This window comes from Leopardus geoffroyi, chromosome A3 (genome assembly GCF_018350155.1).
Source record: "Leopardus geoffroyi isolate Oge1 chromosome A3, O.geoffroyi_Oge1_pat1.0, whole genome shotgun sequence".
Classification (NCBI taxonomy): Eukaryota; Metazoa; Chordata; class Mammalia; order Carnivora; family Felidae; genus Leopardus; species Leopardus geoffroyi.
Genome location: NC_059336.1, coordinates 133,270,236 through 133,286,459, shown reverse-complemented (window position 1 = coordinate 133,286,459; position 16,224 = coordinate 133,270,236). Strand labels below are relative to the sequence as shown.

At 42.7% G+C, this 16,224-nt stretch overlaps 1 protein-coding gene across 8 annotated transcripts in view; it reads left to right on the top strand.

Moving 5' to 3' along the window:
* Positions 1-11,595, top strand: part of TAF1B (TATA-box binding protein associated factor, RNA polymerase I subunit B) — a 69,036-nt gene extending 57,441 nt beyond the window's left edge. For 7 of the 8 annotated variants that reach the window (XM_045447760.1, XM_045447762.1, XM_045447764.1 and 4 more), the window contains 3 exons: positions 4,368-4,438; positions 5,109-5,331; positions 11,156-11,595. In XM_045447760.1, the coding sequence (XP_045303716.1) occupies positions 4,368-4,438; positions 5,109-5,331; positions 11,156-11,360 (499 nt within the window). In that variant the 3' untranslated portion in view covers positions 11,361-11,595. Of the gene's footprint in view, positions 1-4,367; positions 4,439-5,108; positions 5,332-7,121; positions 7,452-11,155 lie in introns of those variants that run through there. The other variant, XM_045447761.1, reaches the window with a different exon arrangement.
* The last annotated feature ends 4,629 nt before the right edge of the window (positions 11,596-16,224 follow it).

Sequence of the window (16,224 nt, the reverse complement as noted above, 5' to 3'; positions counted from 1 at the left end):
GTTAACTCGACTCCAGATTTTATTTGGATTTCACCAGTGTTTCCATTAATGTCCTATTTCTAACCTGGGATCCAATCCAGAGCACCACATTGTACTCAGTTATTAACTTTTTATAATTTGCATGAGTCTCACCTCCATTTCTAATATTCCTCCTTCTTCCCCTTTCTCGAAGTTGAACATTTTTCATCTGCTTTCCAGTATCACAAAGACTACAAATATCAGTCTGACACAGGCAGTTGGAATATTCCCCCAAATAAAGATCCCCACAAAAAGCAAAACAGAAGAAAACTGAAAGAGAAGATATTTAATTCAGTCGGTCTCGCCATTTGACTTTGAACCCTCGTTCTGATGTAGGTTCACTGCGATAGAGTGGAAAGAGCATAGCCGTAGAGACGGACAGTGCTGGGTTTGAATCCTGATTGCATACAGACTAGTTGTGTGACCGTGGGCAAGTTACTTAATTTTTTAGCCTTGGTGCACTGAAATTTGGATCGCTTGTAAATTTTCATAGACATTATATTTTATATAACATAGAGTACATTTCTATTGATCTCTGGTTTGAAGAGTTTTTTATCGATTCTTAGAACTTTGAGTCTTTACAAGACTTTGAAGAAAAAATTAATGTCTGTGTATTGTATGTAAATTTAGAATAACCCTCATTTGATCAACTAATTTTGTATACTTTGAGAAAAATAAAGGCTCCTCAGATGAGTTAAAATGAGAATTCATTCAACTCCAGGTTCCTCATCAATGAAATAGGGATAATAATGCCTGCTTTGTGCTCTAAGACCTAAATTTCACTTTTCACAGGTAGAATTTTTCATCTACATTTAAGAGAGCTTTTAAATAGAGAAACAGACATGTGGAGCTGAATGAGGCCCTGTGGGGAGGAGGATCCTTGCCAGAAAGGGGAGAGGTGTAGCAGTTTCTCGAGATTCAGGTTTGACACAGTGATGGAAGAGAAGATGTGGGGCGGGAACTTCTTCTGACAGCCTGTGGGACCCAGGAAACTGGGTCCTTCCTCTTCCTTGTCAGAGAAGGAAGGCCCCCTAGTCGTTGGGTCTCAGCAGGTAAAATGCTAGCAGCAAGAACAGGAGTTGGTTCCGTTGTCTCAGGTTATGTTGGAGAACCAGACGTCGGGCCTTTTATGGGGCCAGCGGGCTGTCCTGACCGATCCTGAGAGGCTAGGTATTCCGGGGCCATGCCACTTGGCGTCTCAGTGGTAACTAGGCATTTATTAGCTCAAACCAGGCACCGACTCACACTTCAGACATAGCCATTAGAGCCCCAACTGATATTTCAGCCTTCAATTGCACATCAAAGACTTGCTGACTTTCAGCTACTCTAGGGGAGAATTTACTGACCAAAGAGAGGATGTCTGTTTTCAAAATGGCATCTTCAAAATGGCTGGGAGAACAGCGCCCAGGGAAGAGACTGTCCAGGGGATCCGTTACCAAAATCCTTCATAGGGTAGGTGCTTCGAGCTAAGTGAATCACTACTGACCAGTGCTTGGGCACACAGCCCCTGTGTGTCAGTCTGTTCCCTGTCTGTTTCACCCTACCCCACCCCTATTGTTGACGTAAATTTGTAAGTTTTTCTCCCGTTACTCTGAACGTCATCTTCCATGTTGTCAGAGGAATGTTAAAGTGTCTCCTGTAGCTAAGTATAGGTCACTATGTATGAGATCATGAAAAACATTAATCAACAGTAGTTGAAAGCCTAATCACAGCTTAAGAGTTTGTCTTCATGACTTCCAGTTGTTACGGAAGATGCTGGGAAGAACATGGAGGAAAATTTAAAAGCATGTGCAGAAAATCTTTGCAGCCTTTTGGGTGAGGCACAATTCCGTAGATATGATAACAGAAGTGTGATCTATAAAAGAAGGAAATCATAAGTTGGACTTCATCAGAAGAAAGAATATCTATCCTCAAAAGACACTGTTAAGAGAATGAGAAGCGATACAGTGGGAGAAAATATGTGCACATCACATACCTGATAAAAGATTTGTATCTAGAATAATATTAAGCATTCTCATACAGTAAGAAAACAGACAAAAAACCCAATTTTTTAAATGGACAAAAGATTTGAATTTCACTAAATACTTCACTATTAAGAAGATGTATGGGGCCCCTGGGTGGCTCAATCAGTTAAGCATCCGACTCTTCATTTTGGCTCAGGTCATGATCTTATGGTTTGTGAGTTCAAGCCCCGTGTTGGGCTCTGCACTGAGAACAAAGAGCCGGCTTGGGATTCTCTGTCTCCCTCTGTCTCTGCCCCTTCCCCCTATGCACGCACACGGGGTCTCTCTCTCTCTCACACTTTCAAAAATAAATAAATAAACATTAAAAAAAAGAAGAAGCAGCTGACCTTATTTAAAAAAAATTTTTAAAGATGTATGAAATGATGCTCAATATCATTAGTTAATAGGGAAATGCAAATTAAAACCACAACAAGATATCATTACACACCAGTTAGAATGGCCAAAAACAAAGCGACATGAACAAAAAAGACCATACCAAATGTGGGAATTCAAAATGGTTCAGCCATTTTGGAAGTTTGACCGTTTCTCATAATGTTAAACATACATTTAAACATTAATAACACTATGTAGTAATTTCACTCTTACATAGTTACCCAAGTGAAATGATAACTTCGCGTAAAAATCACCATTCGAATGTTTGTACGGGCTCCATTCACAATGGCCAAAAAGTGGCAACAACCCAAATACCCTCCAGCAGGTGAATGGATAAACCAAGCGGAATATGTCTGTACAATGAGATACTGTTCGGCAGTGAAAGGAACAGACTTCAGATGCATCCACAATACGAATGACTGAAATGCATTATGCTGAATAAAAGTCCCCAAAGGTGACATGTAGTAAGATTCCCTTTATATGGCATTCTGGGAAAGGCTAAATTCGAGAGATGGAAAAACATCAGCCGTGGCCTGAGATCAGGGACGTGGGAGCGTGGGGAGGGGTTGTCTGTGAAGAGGCACGGGAGACCTTGTGTTGACGGGCCTGCTCTGTATACTCACCATGGTGGTCGTTACGCCACTGTGTGTGTGTGTCTGAGCCGGCCGACCTGTACACTGAGCTGGGGGGGAGGGGGGGTGTGTAAATTATACCTTAGGTTTTAATAGTTGGGAGATAGAATGGGAAGACTGGTGGGAAGCATATAGGATTCCTACAGAAAACATTAGGACTTTGTGACGTGCCTCTGTTTTTTGTAGCTTTTATAGTTTGGGGAAGAGGTAAGCAAAGTACAAATTTAAAGAAGGAGTGTTTAGACAGTTAAAATGTCATTTTACATCGCTTTTCCCATTTTCTAGGCGTATGACCCCAAGGAAATAATGCCTTCTTGATTATAGCACAATTGCTACCTGTAGAGGCATTTATTATAAATGCATAAGAAAATCTATCTAGATTAGGTATCACAAGGAATTTTTTTCTTAATTTTTTAATGTTTATTTATTTTAGGTGGGGAGAGGGGCAGAGAGAGAGGGAGACACAGCATCCGAAGCAGGCTCCAGGCTCTGAGCTATCAGCACAGAGCCCGATGCAGGGCTCGAACTCACGAACCGTGAGATCATGACCTGAGCCAAAGTCAGACGCTCAACCTACTGAGCCACCCAGGCACCCCCACAAGGAATTTTTAATAGCGGGTTTATCCACTGATTGGGATTAAAGCATTTAGGGAACTTCTTTATTATTTTCCCCCCGAGTACATTGTTAACGCTTATTATTTAAGAAAATAAATAAGAAAAAAGATATTTGAAAGAATCACAAACTTGTTTCCCATAAGTTTCAATGACAAGCTCTCGGATATATTTTAAATGTATGGTTCACTAAAATTTAGTTCGTACATAATTTTCAGGAAAACTGTCACTTATCAGCATCGATTGCATCACTACATCAGAAGCTTGGTGCTGACTGTTCACCTCGTATGAGTTACCAGAATCAGGACACCTCTGATTTAATCCTCAGCAAAAGGGCAGTTGGCCAACGCACAAAGAACAGTTGTTTCTTAGGTGGTTTCACTTTATGAGAACAGACAGCAAGAGAATATTATGGTAAAGGAAACCATTTCTACATTTTTATATAATTCATAGCTTCTTCAGGACCTTATGACACCTGGGAGAGTTTGGGGATGAGCACGTCATTCTGTTGGCTTGCTGTCACCTTCAGCGCTCCTCACTTACATCTATGACATAAGTGCTACAGACCCGTGTCAGTAGGTCATTCCAAGGCAGAGGTACGACACTGAACGGCAGGAATTTCAGAGATCGCTTCAGAGAAACTTTTCTGAACTGTGTTTAGGTCCATTTCTTCTCCATCGTACTCCGCATGTTTTTCTGTGTTGTGCAGGTATCTGTGGAAAAGCGAAAAGCCACTCTACCACTCATCCATTGACCGAGCCGTGGCATTTAAAAGAAGAGGTGAGTTGTGGTTTCTGTTAATGCCCCATAGCATCACCATGTAGAAAAGCTAAATATCTTGACTTGAAAAGGGCGTGCCTAGGGGTGCCTGGCTGGCTCAGTCAGAAGAGCGTGCTACTCTTGATATGGGGGTCGTGAGTTTGAGCCCCACTTTGGGTGTAGAGATTGCGTAAATAAATAAAAATAGTTTAAAAAAAAAAAAAGTGAGTGCCGAAAGAGCTTTTTTTACTTCTTCAACAAGCGTTTCAATGCACATCCAAAGAAACATCATCATCTGCAAGAAATCTCCATGGGAATCTATTTCAGGAACGTTGCATTTTTTAAAACAGAACTTAAGTTCCCACCAAAATCTGAAATCCTATCTTTCTATGACACTCAGAACTCTTTGGTTTGGAGAATTGCCTTTAGGTTGTCTTGTTAATTTCCCCCCCCAATTGTGGTAAAAATACATAATATAAAATTTACCATTTTAGTCTTTTTTAAGTAGTTCCCCAGTGTCCCTCATCCAGTCTCAGTTTCCCTTATTGTTTTTGCCTTTCATTATCTTGGTGCGTTTATCAAAACTCAGAAACCGACGTTAGTACGTTACTAACAAGTAAACTACAGGCAGTATCTGTGATTTAACATTAATTTTCATTTTACTCCTTTCCTTTTTTCCTCCCATTTCCAGAAATGGTGGTGGATCTACAAAAACAATTTAGCACATTGGTTGATTCAACACCAACTGTTGGAAGAAAAAAGCCTTCGAGTTTTCAGTTCAACTGGGCTGAAGGAGACGCGGCTAGAACCTGTTTCCACGGACACAGCCTCCAGGGGATCCTGAAGAACAAAGGCCAGTCACTGACAACCAAGAACTCACTCTACTGGCTAAGTACACAGAAATTCTGTAGAAGGTATGTGATGCTTTTAAAAAATCGAAGGATAAAAAAAAAATCATGAAATCCCTCATTTGGCATGAAGCAGTATTCTTTTCTAATTCAAAAAGTCACCTAAAATTAGAGCTGTCATTTGTTGGACCAGATGATCAGACCAGATAGGTCATTTGTTGGAATTAGGAAGATGTTGGGCGGGGCGACTGGGGGGCTCAGTTGGTTAACCTTCCGATGTCAGCTCAGGTCATGATCTCACGGTCCGTGGGTTCGAGCCCCGCATCGGGTTCTGTGCTGACAGCTCAGAGCCTGGAACCTGCTTCGGATTCTGTGTCTCCCCCTTTCTCTGCCCCTCCCCTGCTCATGCTCTGTTTCTCTCCATCTCTGAAAAATGAATAAACGTTAAAAAAATTAAAAAAAAAAAAAAGAAGAAGAAGATGTTGGGCTTAGAATCAAGAAAATTGGAATTTATGCATTGAGTCCCATTTAAGAGTTTTAGGGATGGAAGTGTTAACTCACTTTACTGCGATAATCCTTTCACGACATGTACGTCGCACGCTTTGAACTTAACATACGTCGTGTGGATACTATCTCAACAAAGCCTGAAAAGAGTTTTAGGATATAAAGACTTTTTTCGTTGTGACTTTGTATTTTTACACCAAGCTCATCTGATACTAATCTCAGTCTTGATGCATAGAAACTGTCTGTCCGGCAGTCTCCCCGTGAGGAGGATGTGCCAGTGCAGCCGGCTGTCTGTCCCCCGGCTCCACTCTGCCCACAGCGAGCAGGTCACTTCCCGCTCTACAGCTCTGTGGCCCCAGTTGCAAAACCAGCGTTTGCTCGAGTGAAGGAGGGGCTCACGTCCTTCTGTTTTTCCCGTGGCACAAACAGTGCATGATGCCGATCTTTGCCCTCTTCTCGAAACCTCCAGGGGCTCCCCTCTCACTCACAGGAAAGTCCGAAGACCCTCCAGAGCTCTCTGACCTTCCCTGCTTCCCTCCTTTTCTCCGTGTTCACTGCCTTTGCTCACGCCGGCCTCCTGGCCGTTGCTCGAGCTTTTGCCAAGCACCCTCCCCACGCCGGCCTTTGCACCTTCTGTGCCCCCAGCCCGGAGTGGTCTTCCTCCATGTGTCCTCAAGGGCTCACTGCTGTCAGGTGTTTGCTCTCGTTTCTCTTCACCATCCTGTCTAAACTAGCACCAGCTACCCTCCCCCCCGACACACACATACACACACACACCTCATCACCCCCTATTCCCCTTGCCTATTTTTTCTTTCTTATAGCTTCTGTCACTATTGACTAGATTGTTATTATATTTGCTTACTTGCCTGCCTTCTCACACTGGAATAGACTGTAAGGTCCTTGAGTGCAGGGACTCTGTCTTAATGAATTAATGAAAACTCCCAGCGGCTAAAACGGGGCCTAGGTGCTCGCCAATTATTCGTTGAATGAATGAATGGAAAATAGAGATGAGAATTAAATGAGATGTTTGGTGTCTGGCACCTAGTAAATCTCAGTAAATGAAAACTATGCTCATTGTTTCCAGTAAACCTAATTTTCTGTTAAAGAGTTTCTCTTCCTAAGTTGAGTATCAATCAAAGGTAAGGAAGCTGTAGAAAATCCAAAAGTAAATAACAAAATGAAGTCATCTGCATTAAAATTTACTACTTAAGAAAGGCTGAGCAGAGTCTAGAATGACTGGGGTGCCGCCGTCTTAGCAGCAACGGGGAAATGCTGGAATCCCGACCCCCGGGTCAGCTCCGTGTCTGAGGTGATACATTCCTTTGCAGTGGTCAGCGCAATGACTCTTTCAGGTTTTCAGATTTCATCAAAAGGAAGAGAAAAGGTCGTAGTCCCGGCCAGTGAGGAGCCCCCGCGTGAGACCAGTACGTTAGGAAGTGGTGATCTGGCGCCCTTCTGTCTCGTCCACCTGCAGGGTCAGTCCTGAGGGAGGGAGGGAGGCGCTCATTGTACCTTTATGCTTTTCCCGTGGCGCAGTGTATTTCTAGACGTTCTTCACAGATGTCATACGGTGATAGAAGACAGTTACAAAGAGACCTTGGTATAGTCAGAGTTGAAACAGCGGAGATTTTTTTTCTCTCTGTGTCAACTGTTAAGGCTAAAAATGATAACCTATAGACGAAGCATCAGTGATACCGTGACTTTATGCGCCAAAATTCTGTCAACCTTGCCTATTTCGACCATAGCCTAGAACCAGAGGGTAAGCAAAAAAGGCTTCAGCGAACCAATAAAAATGCCCCAGGGTCCAGGACTAGAGCTGATGCACTTTTCTCAGAAAGCCCCTCGGCCCCTCGCTCACAGCCTGCTTACTCTGCCTTCGGGTGTATTTCTGTCAGGCCGAGTTGTCTGATTTCCAAACTCCGCATCATCAAAAGAAACAAAGTAGGAGGGACACCGAAAAGGGCTGTGCTGGTAATCATCTTGACAGCAAACGTAAGTGACACCCACCCGGTAAACGGTAGAGGAGCCGGCATCAGAAGCAGAAGCAGACAGAAGAATTCAAATTACAGCGGTCTGAAGTTCATTCATGACACACAGTCCAGTCCCTCCACGCCACAAGATAAGCCTGATGGGGTCTCCGCTTGAACACAGAGCAAGACCCACATGCCGTGTGCATTCTCTTTGGGTTTGTTTTTCTTAGCTGTATTTTCTAGTATTTTTACAGTAAAAATGGACAGCCGGTAACAATATAATTGTAAAGGCTAAAACACATTATATTGAATGTGCTCTGTTTAAGATAACCGAGTCACGAATCATTCAGTTTTAAAAGGTGTCCGTACAACCATTTTGATGCTGTGTTCCTCAGCATCAGAACACAGTTGAAGTGTTCTGATGCTGAGGAGAGCAGATCTTCAGCTGTGTAGAGAATTTTGTCACACGGAAGACTCACGTCTGTAAAATCTTGTGCGAACTCTCAGGCCTGGAGGACTAGGCAAGGAGGACAAGAGCACCTCTCGAGGAGAGGCTGTTTATCCTTCTTACCTGAGGCGGAGCCAGCCGTCTTCATGAATCAAAATGCCCTTCATACTCCTCAGTTGCCACAAGTGCCCGTCTGTAAGTAAGCCAGTTGCTGGCAGTTAGCTCGGTCTGAAGGCCTGTTGGAGGCACTGGCTAATCACGTGTCTGCCCTTGACCTCCCTGAGACGAGCCGGTGGTTCCTCTCCCCTTCCGCAGGAAGAGGAACAGCCATGGTATTTCAAGTTGCCACCCATGGGAAATGGAGAGGCTTTGGATGTACACACACACACACACACACACACACACACACACACACGCACTTTTTTTTTTTTTTTTTTTTGCTCCCACAAAAATCTTATTTGAATTTAAAATTTTTTATTTTAGAGGCATCCGGTTAGGGTTTCAGTTAAGCATCCAACTTTGACTCTGGTCATGACTTCACAGTTCATGAGTTCAAGCCCCATATCAGGTTCTGTGCTGACAGCTCGGAGCCTGGAGCCTGCTTCGGATTCTGTGTCTCCCTCTCTCTCTGCCCCTCTCCCCTTCATGCTGTGTCTCTCTGCCTGTCTGTCTGTCTGTCTCTCTCTCAAAAATAAGTCAATATTTTAAAAACTTTTTAAAATAAATAAAAAATTTTAATTTTAACTAGTATTTTAAACTATAGTAAAAAAAAAAAAAGTACTCAAATCTGTCACATGCCAAATGTGAACCTATTTCAGACCACCGAAACATTAACTCGTGTTAGCAGGTTTACCTTTGTATACAGACTTGCGAAACTATTCTTTTTGCAGACATTTGAACTTCTTTCAAGGAAGCTCTCATGAGGAAGTTCAAGTGTACCTTTACACTGGCTGCCCCCTCTTTTAAATGTAAACCTATACTTCATTCCCTTCACATAAAATTGTTTGCGTAAGCATATTCTTAGAGCATCCATTTGCCACACTCACTTATTTTCCGTGTCAGAGATCAAGGAACATCAGTTGGCCCGTGTTCTTCTCCCAGCAGAATACTTGGCAATAACAAACTGTTGTATGTTATATTCAGTTTGATGGCTTATAACTCTAGGATAGTTTTCTGAGTTTGTGATAAAGAATATAATCCTTAGAAGGTATTCCTAGGGATTCAATTTAAAAATAAAAGCCCTTATGGGAGCAAATAATTTGTATGCCTTTTGTTATCTTTCTGGTATAGAGGTAGAGCCTCGCAAGGTAACAACCCTTTTTGTTGTAACTGTTTGTCTGAAAGAATCTCTCTCACAATAGCTGAAATTTAAAAGAAAAGAGGGCACCACTTTGTGAGAATTCATGTAAATGGCTTATGTTTGATTTCTGTTAAACCAATCAATGAACAGTTGAGGCTTTTAAATTTCCTCTTAGTGAATATGGTAGGAGGTTGGCTTTGTTGTATATCATCATTCGAGTAGTCTTAAGACTTTAAGTGAAAACAAAAATCAATTTTAAAGGAGTATAGTGGAAGTGAACATTTTTGAGCCCCTGCTAGGTGCCAACCATAGGGTTAAGTGCTCAATATATGTTCTCATTCCATGCTTTTGTCTACTCTCGGCGGCAGGCACTGTTACTTTTTCCTATTTTACAGGTCAGAGAACCAAGTATAGTTGTCCGTAGTCACAACTGATGGGGGCAGGGTTTTGTGGGGCAAACATTAACTTTCTTGCAGGAACCGAGGATCATATATGTTAGATAAATCCTGAAAGCGCACATCCTGTGTATGTCGTTTACTTGTTTTTTAAGCTTCTTATTATGGAAAATGTCAGGTATATTAAAAAATGGAGAGACTAGTTTAATGAACCCTCCTCCCTGTACCTGTCATTCGGCCTTAACTGCCGTTAGCATGACTGGACTTGCTTCACCCACGCCGACCCCCTCCTCACCCCACCCCCAGATTATCTGGAAGCGTATCTCAAATGTCATAATATTTTTAAAAACAAAACCATAATAGCATTAAGCAGACATTTAAAAACTAATAGTAATTCTGTAATACTGTCAAACACGCAGCCAATGTTTAGATTTTTCCAATTGCTACGAAATTTTTAATAGAATTCAATCCAAATAAGGCCTATACACTGCAAGTAGCTAAGGTGTTCCTTGAGTGTTTTCGTTTGTAAACTCCCCTTGTATGTCTTTTTTTTTTTTTTTTTTTTTTTTTTTTTTTTTACCCCTTGCAGGGAAAAATTACTTGTTGAAGAACCCAGGCCTTTTGTTCTGTATAATTTCCCATAGCCTGCATTTTGCTGATCACAGCCCCTGAGACTAGTTCGTCTGTGCCCCGGATTGCCTACACCTTGGTATAGTTAGAGATGGAGAGTTAGAGTGAGTTAGGGGTCCGTAATTAGAGATTTGGTGGTAGTTGGAGATTTGCTCAGATTCAGGTTCTACTACTTTTTAAGATAAGCGAAATTGCTTTGTAAACTCTTGTTTCTGTAATAGGCACAAGATTGCGGGCTACGTTATCAAGGCTGGTGTCTTATTTTGGGTGGGGATTAGGGATTATTTATTTTCTTTTATTTTAAAAAATATGCCCAGAATCCCTTCCTGTGTGCCGTTGTTTGCCTCAAGCCGGATAAGGAGAGCAGCTCACCTGGGACGGAAGGACGTCTGGGCGAGGAATTGTGAGGCCTGGCTCTGGGGCGTCCGGTACCCTGGCCTGGTAGCTCTGGGTGGTGCTGACCTCTTGTCCTCTAAAATTAAGGAGATTTGCCAGTGTTCCAAGTTTCCTCCCAACTCAGAGTACTGTTTTAAGCTGAACCGCATATATTTGCTAGGTGGTTTAGTGGATGTGTCAGGGATAGGTGCATACATTTCCAAATGGCCATTGTAAGATAACTTCTTCCTTTTTCTTCCCTTTCTAGCTATTGTAAACATGTGACGACCTATGAAGAATCAAATTTTTCTCTGAGTTATCAGTTTATAATAAACCTCTTCGCCTTCCTGCTAAGAATAAAGACCTCTTTTCTCCATGAAGAAGTGAGCTTAATTGAAAAGAGACTTTTCAAAACAAAATACAGTAAAACGAAAAAGAAATCTTCAAGATCCAGGAAAGGGAGAAAATACTGAGAAAAATGAAATCGAAACTCTCTTGGGAAAATATCTCAATAGTGACAATAATGTCAAATTATAATATTCCAGAGAATCGTGGAAAGTAGAATTTTATTACATATACATGCTTACATAGACACACATATGTAGCAAATGTGCTTATAAAAACATGTATTGGAAAACAAGTGAACTCTGTATTATTTTTTAAACTATGAATGTTCCTTGACAAAATTAAAGTAAGTTTTGTAAATAATACCTGGAAATGTGTATTCATTGTATTTTAAAGCTAAATTTGCTTTCCGAACTAGATCGCTTCCTTATTCTTTATGCCCCAGAGGAAATCCCGGATGGATCAAAGATCTAAACGTCATAACCTTTACATCCACACATACGTTACAGTGTTAGAAGTAAACGAGTATAGCTGTCTGGATGATCTTGGAGTGCAGAAGGACTTTCTTTTTTTTTTTTTTTTTTTTTTTCAACGTTTATTTATTTTTGGGACAGAGAGAGACAGAGCATGAACGGGGGAGGGGCAGAGAGAGAGGGAGACACAGAATCGGAAACAGGCTCCAGGCTCTGAGCCATCAGCCCAGAGCCCGACGCGGGGCTCGAACTCCCGGACCGCGAGATCGTGACCTGGCTGAAGTCGGACGCTTAACTGACTGCGCCACCCAGGCACCCCGCAGAAGGACTTTCTGAGCATGCCCCCAAACCAGAAGCCAAAAGGGAAAGACTACAAAGCCACAGGCAAATGGCACGTTAGGAAAATATGTTTGCAGCACATGACGAACACAGGACTAATTTCTTTAACGTATCAATAGCTCTTGCAAAGCAACAGAAAAAAGACAAACTGAGCAAGAAAAGATAGCTCTCTGGAAAAAAGAAATACAAAGGCCAAGCCAAAAAATGATAGGATACTCCACCTCGGTCATATTGAAGAAATACAAATTAAAAGAGATACTATTTCCCACATGTTAGATTGCCAAAGATTTATAAAGGTTTCGACTATCTGGTGAGGATATTGCAAAGTCAGGCATTCTTGTTCACAGGTTATTCATGCAATGCTGAGCAACTTCTGTGTTCCGGGCATATTCCAGGCACTGGAGATAACAGCATTAAACAAGGTCCCTGCCTTGAATGATCTTCTACTCTAATTGGGTGGGGGCAGGTAGTAACCAAATATATAATAGTTGGGCTAAGGAAATACAATGAAGAAAAAGCAAGGCAAGGGTGATAAGGGTGGGCCTTTTTATCAAAGGAGATTGAGGAAGGCCCCTGGGAGGTGACCTTGAGCAGAGATCAACTGCTATGAAGTACAACCAATGGCCTAAGCCATGGAGCTTAATAACCTTCCCCTGGAAGGTTATTCCAGGCAGAGGAAACGTGCAAAGGCTCTGAGGCAGGGGTATGCTTGATGGATTCAAGGAATACCATGTGGTCCGGGGCAGCTGGAATGTTATGGTTGAAAGGGAGATTAATAGCACATGAAATGGAAGAATTTGCATTCAAGGCCCTGGTAAGGGCTTTGGGTTTGATCCCAAAGGTGTCATAGGAAGCCATTAGAAAATTTTGAGCAAAAGAATGATGTGATCAAGCCTGTGTCCTAGAAGGCCCGCTTTGCCCTGGGGTGAATACACGGTGCAGAGGTAGAGGCCTCATTAGAGCCTACTGTCCTGGTTCCTGGGCTCCTTTAATTTCCTGCTGTTCCCCCTGTGTGTGAGGGAAGTTAACCGCTGGGTTAGAAGGTTGTGGGACTAGCCAAACACACTGTACCTGACATTGAATAGATGAGGTTGACAGCGGTTTATGGATCGTAGTACTTACCACCCAGGAGAGGACGCAGCACACAACATAGGGCCAAGGCGGAGGGGGGACAGGCACGCTTGGGAACGGGGAACAACCAGGGAGCGTGGGAGGCAGGCTCTGCAGTATCAGGGGGAAGGAGTGACCCCTGGTTCTTGCCCGAGGGTGTCATTGGCTTATTGGAATAATCCGATGGGCAGCTGGGAGCTCAAACCTGGTACTCAGCAGCCCCTTGGTCTTCTTCATGAGGTGTGTTTGATTAGGGGACCCGATCCACGGAGCAGAGTAGGGAGGGGAAGTTGCAGTTAGGCCACTTGGGGCCCTCCCAGTTTCACCAGATGTCAGGACACCACATGGTATTGGGCCTTAATTTTAGGCTGCATACCCCAGGGGAACTCAGAAGAGGGGGGATCGGGAAATCTGTTCTGTTTGGGGCACATTGAGTTTGAGATGCCGATCAGACACTGGAGGCATGTCAAAGGACGAAGCTGGGGGGCGGTCTGTGGTTCAGAGGTCTGGGGTCATGGCAATGTAGGAAAACACCAGAATATAAGTAATATTTAAAAATTGCGAGGCCAGATGGGATCTCCTAGAGGGTTTGTATAGATAGAGCTCTCCATGGATGCTGTTGGCAGTTCAGCAAGTTCCCTTCTACTCCTAGATTGCAGAATTTGTTTTTTTTTTTTTTAAATCAGGAATTAATGTTAGTCGTTTTTTTTTGTTTTTTTTTTTTTTTTCCAGATGCTTTTCCTGCAACTTTGAGATAATGGTACATTTTCTCTCTTTTTTTTTTTAATTCTTGTTTTATTTTTTGTCTACTTGATTCTTTTTTTTTTTTTTTTTTTTAGGTTTATATATTTTGGGGGAGGGGTAGAGAAAGAGAGGGAGAGAGAGAATCCCAAGCAGGCTCTGTGCTACAAGCACGGAGCCTGACACGGGGCTTGAACCCACGAACCGTGAGATCATGACCTGAGCCAAAGTCAGATGCTTAACTGTACTGAGCCGCCCAGGCGTCCCCATTTTCTCTTAGCCAGTTAATGTGGTTTCACATTTGAAGTTCAACTGAGTTTCAAATGTGAAACCAACCTTGCGTTCCTAGTATAAACCCCACTTGGTCATGATCTATCATCCATTCTTACATATTGTTGAATTTATTTTGCTGAACTATTAAGAGGTTTTGCATCTGTGTTCATAGGAAGTGTTGTTCAGTAGCTTTCTTTTCTCCACTGCCAGGAAGAAGATTCGTGGATATTTCTGTACATTTATTTCAATAAAAATGTCTCGCGTATCTACAGTGGTGCTCAAAGTGGGATCCTTGGACCAACAACATTGACATCACCTGGAAACATATTAGAGATGCAGAAGTCCAGGCCCTATCCCTGACCGGCCGATTTGTAAACTCGGCGTGGAGCCTTCCAGGTGATTCTGTGCACACTAATGTGAGAACCACAGGTGTATCACGTATCGGTAAAGTTCAAAAATAAATGACAGGGAATGGGAGGTAAGCGAATGCTTCTAGGCTGCAATGAACAGAATCCCGAACTGTTAAATCGGAGGTAATTTGTTTTTTCTTTTAACACCTCCTGAAAGCTCTGGAAGTAAGTGGTTCCAGATTTGGTCCGGGGGTGCAGCAATCCCATCAGGGACCCAGGCTGTTTGTGCTCGGGTAGTTCGAAGCATGGTGGCCTTTTGTTCTCCAGCCTGCTACTCCAGGGTCACAAGATGGATGCTACAATTCCACACAGACAAATCCTGGTACAAAGAGGGAATATGACTAAACACTTTCTCAAGAGTCTCTCTGGGGGAGAAAACCTTTTCTAGAAGCCCCCTGGTAGAGTGTTCTTTACGTCCATTGGCCAGAACTGCACCATAACTAGCAAAGGGGGATAGGATTACCATGACTGGTTTAGATGACCGTGATGCATTCGTACCTTCCCTGGGATTAAGGGTCTTTCTTTAATACTTGAGCAAAATTAGGGTACTGTTAACAGAGAAAGGTCGGGGGAGCGGGCTGTCTGTTGCATTCCTACCTTCCCCGGGATTAAGGATCTTGCTTTGACATTTGAGCAAACTTTGGGTACTATTAACAGGGAAAGGTGGGGGGACTGCCTGCTGACAGGCAATGAGCAATATCTCATTGCGGTCTTTTCTCTCCAGTTCAAAGTCTTCACATCTTATATGTGCAAACTATGATGCTAGGGTATTACGAGTAAACTAATTCCTAACATCTGTTGATCGTCTACCACCAGGACATTCTGTTAGATGCTTTATAACTATTAGCATCCAGCTTCGTTCGAGTCTTAGAGAATGACCTAATAGTAAATGCTTGCATAAGGTCTGTTATGTGCCAGATGTTTTTCTAGATGTTCCGTATTTTTTCATATATGTTAATGGAGTTAAATTAATAAATGAGTTATTAGTTTATCCCTCACAACAACTACGTGATGTAGGTACTATTATTCCGTTTTACAGATGGGGAACCTGAGACATGGGGGAGGTTGAATACCTTGCCCAAAGTCACACAGACAGTCTAGAATAAATTGCTGAACTACACTGTCTCTCCTGAGACTTAAACAGCTTTTGCTTCCCCAAAGCTTACAGTATTAGCAGAGCCTAATTTTTTTTATTAAGATTTTTATTTTTAGGTAATCGCTATGCCCAACATGGGACTCGAACTCACCATCCTGAGATGAAAAGTTACGCGCCCCACCGAGACAGCCAGGCGCCCCGACAGAGTCAAAATGTATTTGGCCACATTCAATACACAAAAATTATGCCACTTGATTTTATTATCTGTAACTCTTCCCTCGTCTCCATCCTGTTGAGTAGGGCTGGAGGGCAGCAAAGATACAGCTTTGGATCTTTAGTCTTACCAATTAAAGACATCTTCGTCTCTTCAGGGTTAAAACGACCACTTTGGGATAAATGTTTAGTAAAGTGATCAGGGCTGTTTTACCAATCTGTCTCCTTCCCTAGATGGCCTCTGGGTTCAAGGGTGAGATGGAAAAAGAGCCCCCACCCTACCTGTGTCCTCAAGGTCCTTGCCAGCTCTCTGATGCAGATGGTCGTGGGTGCTGAT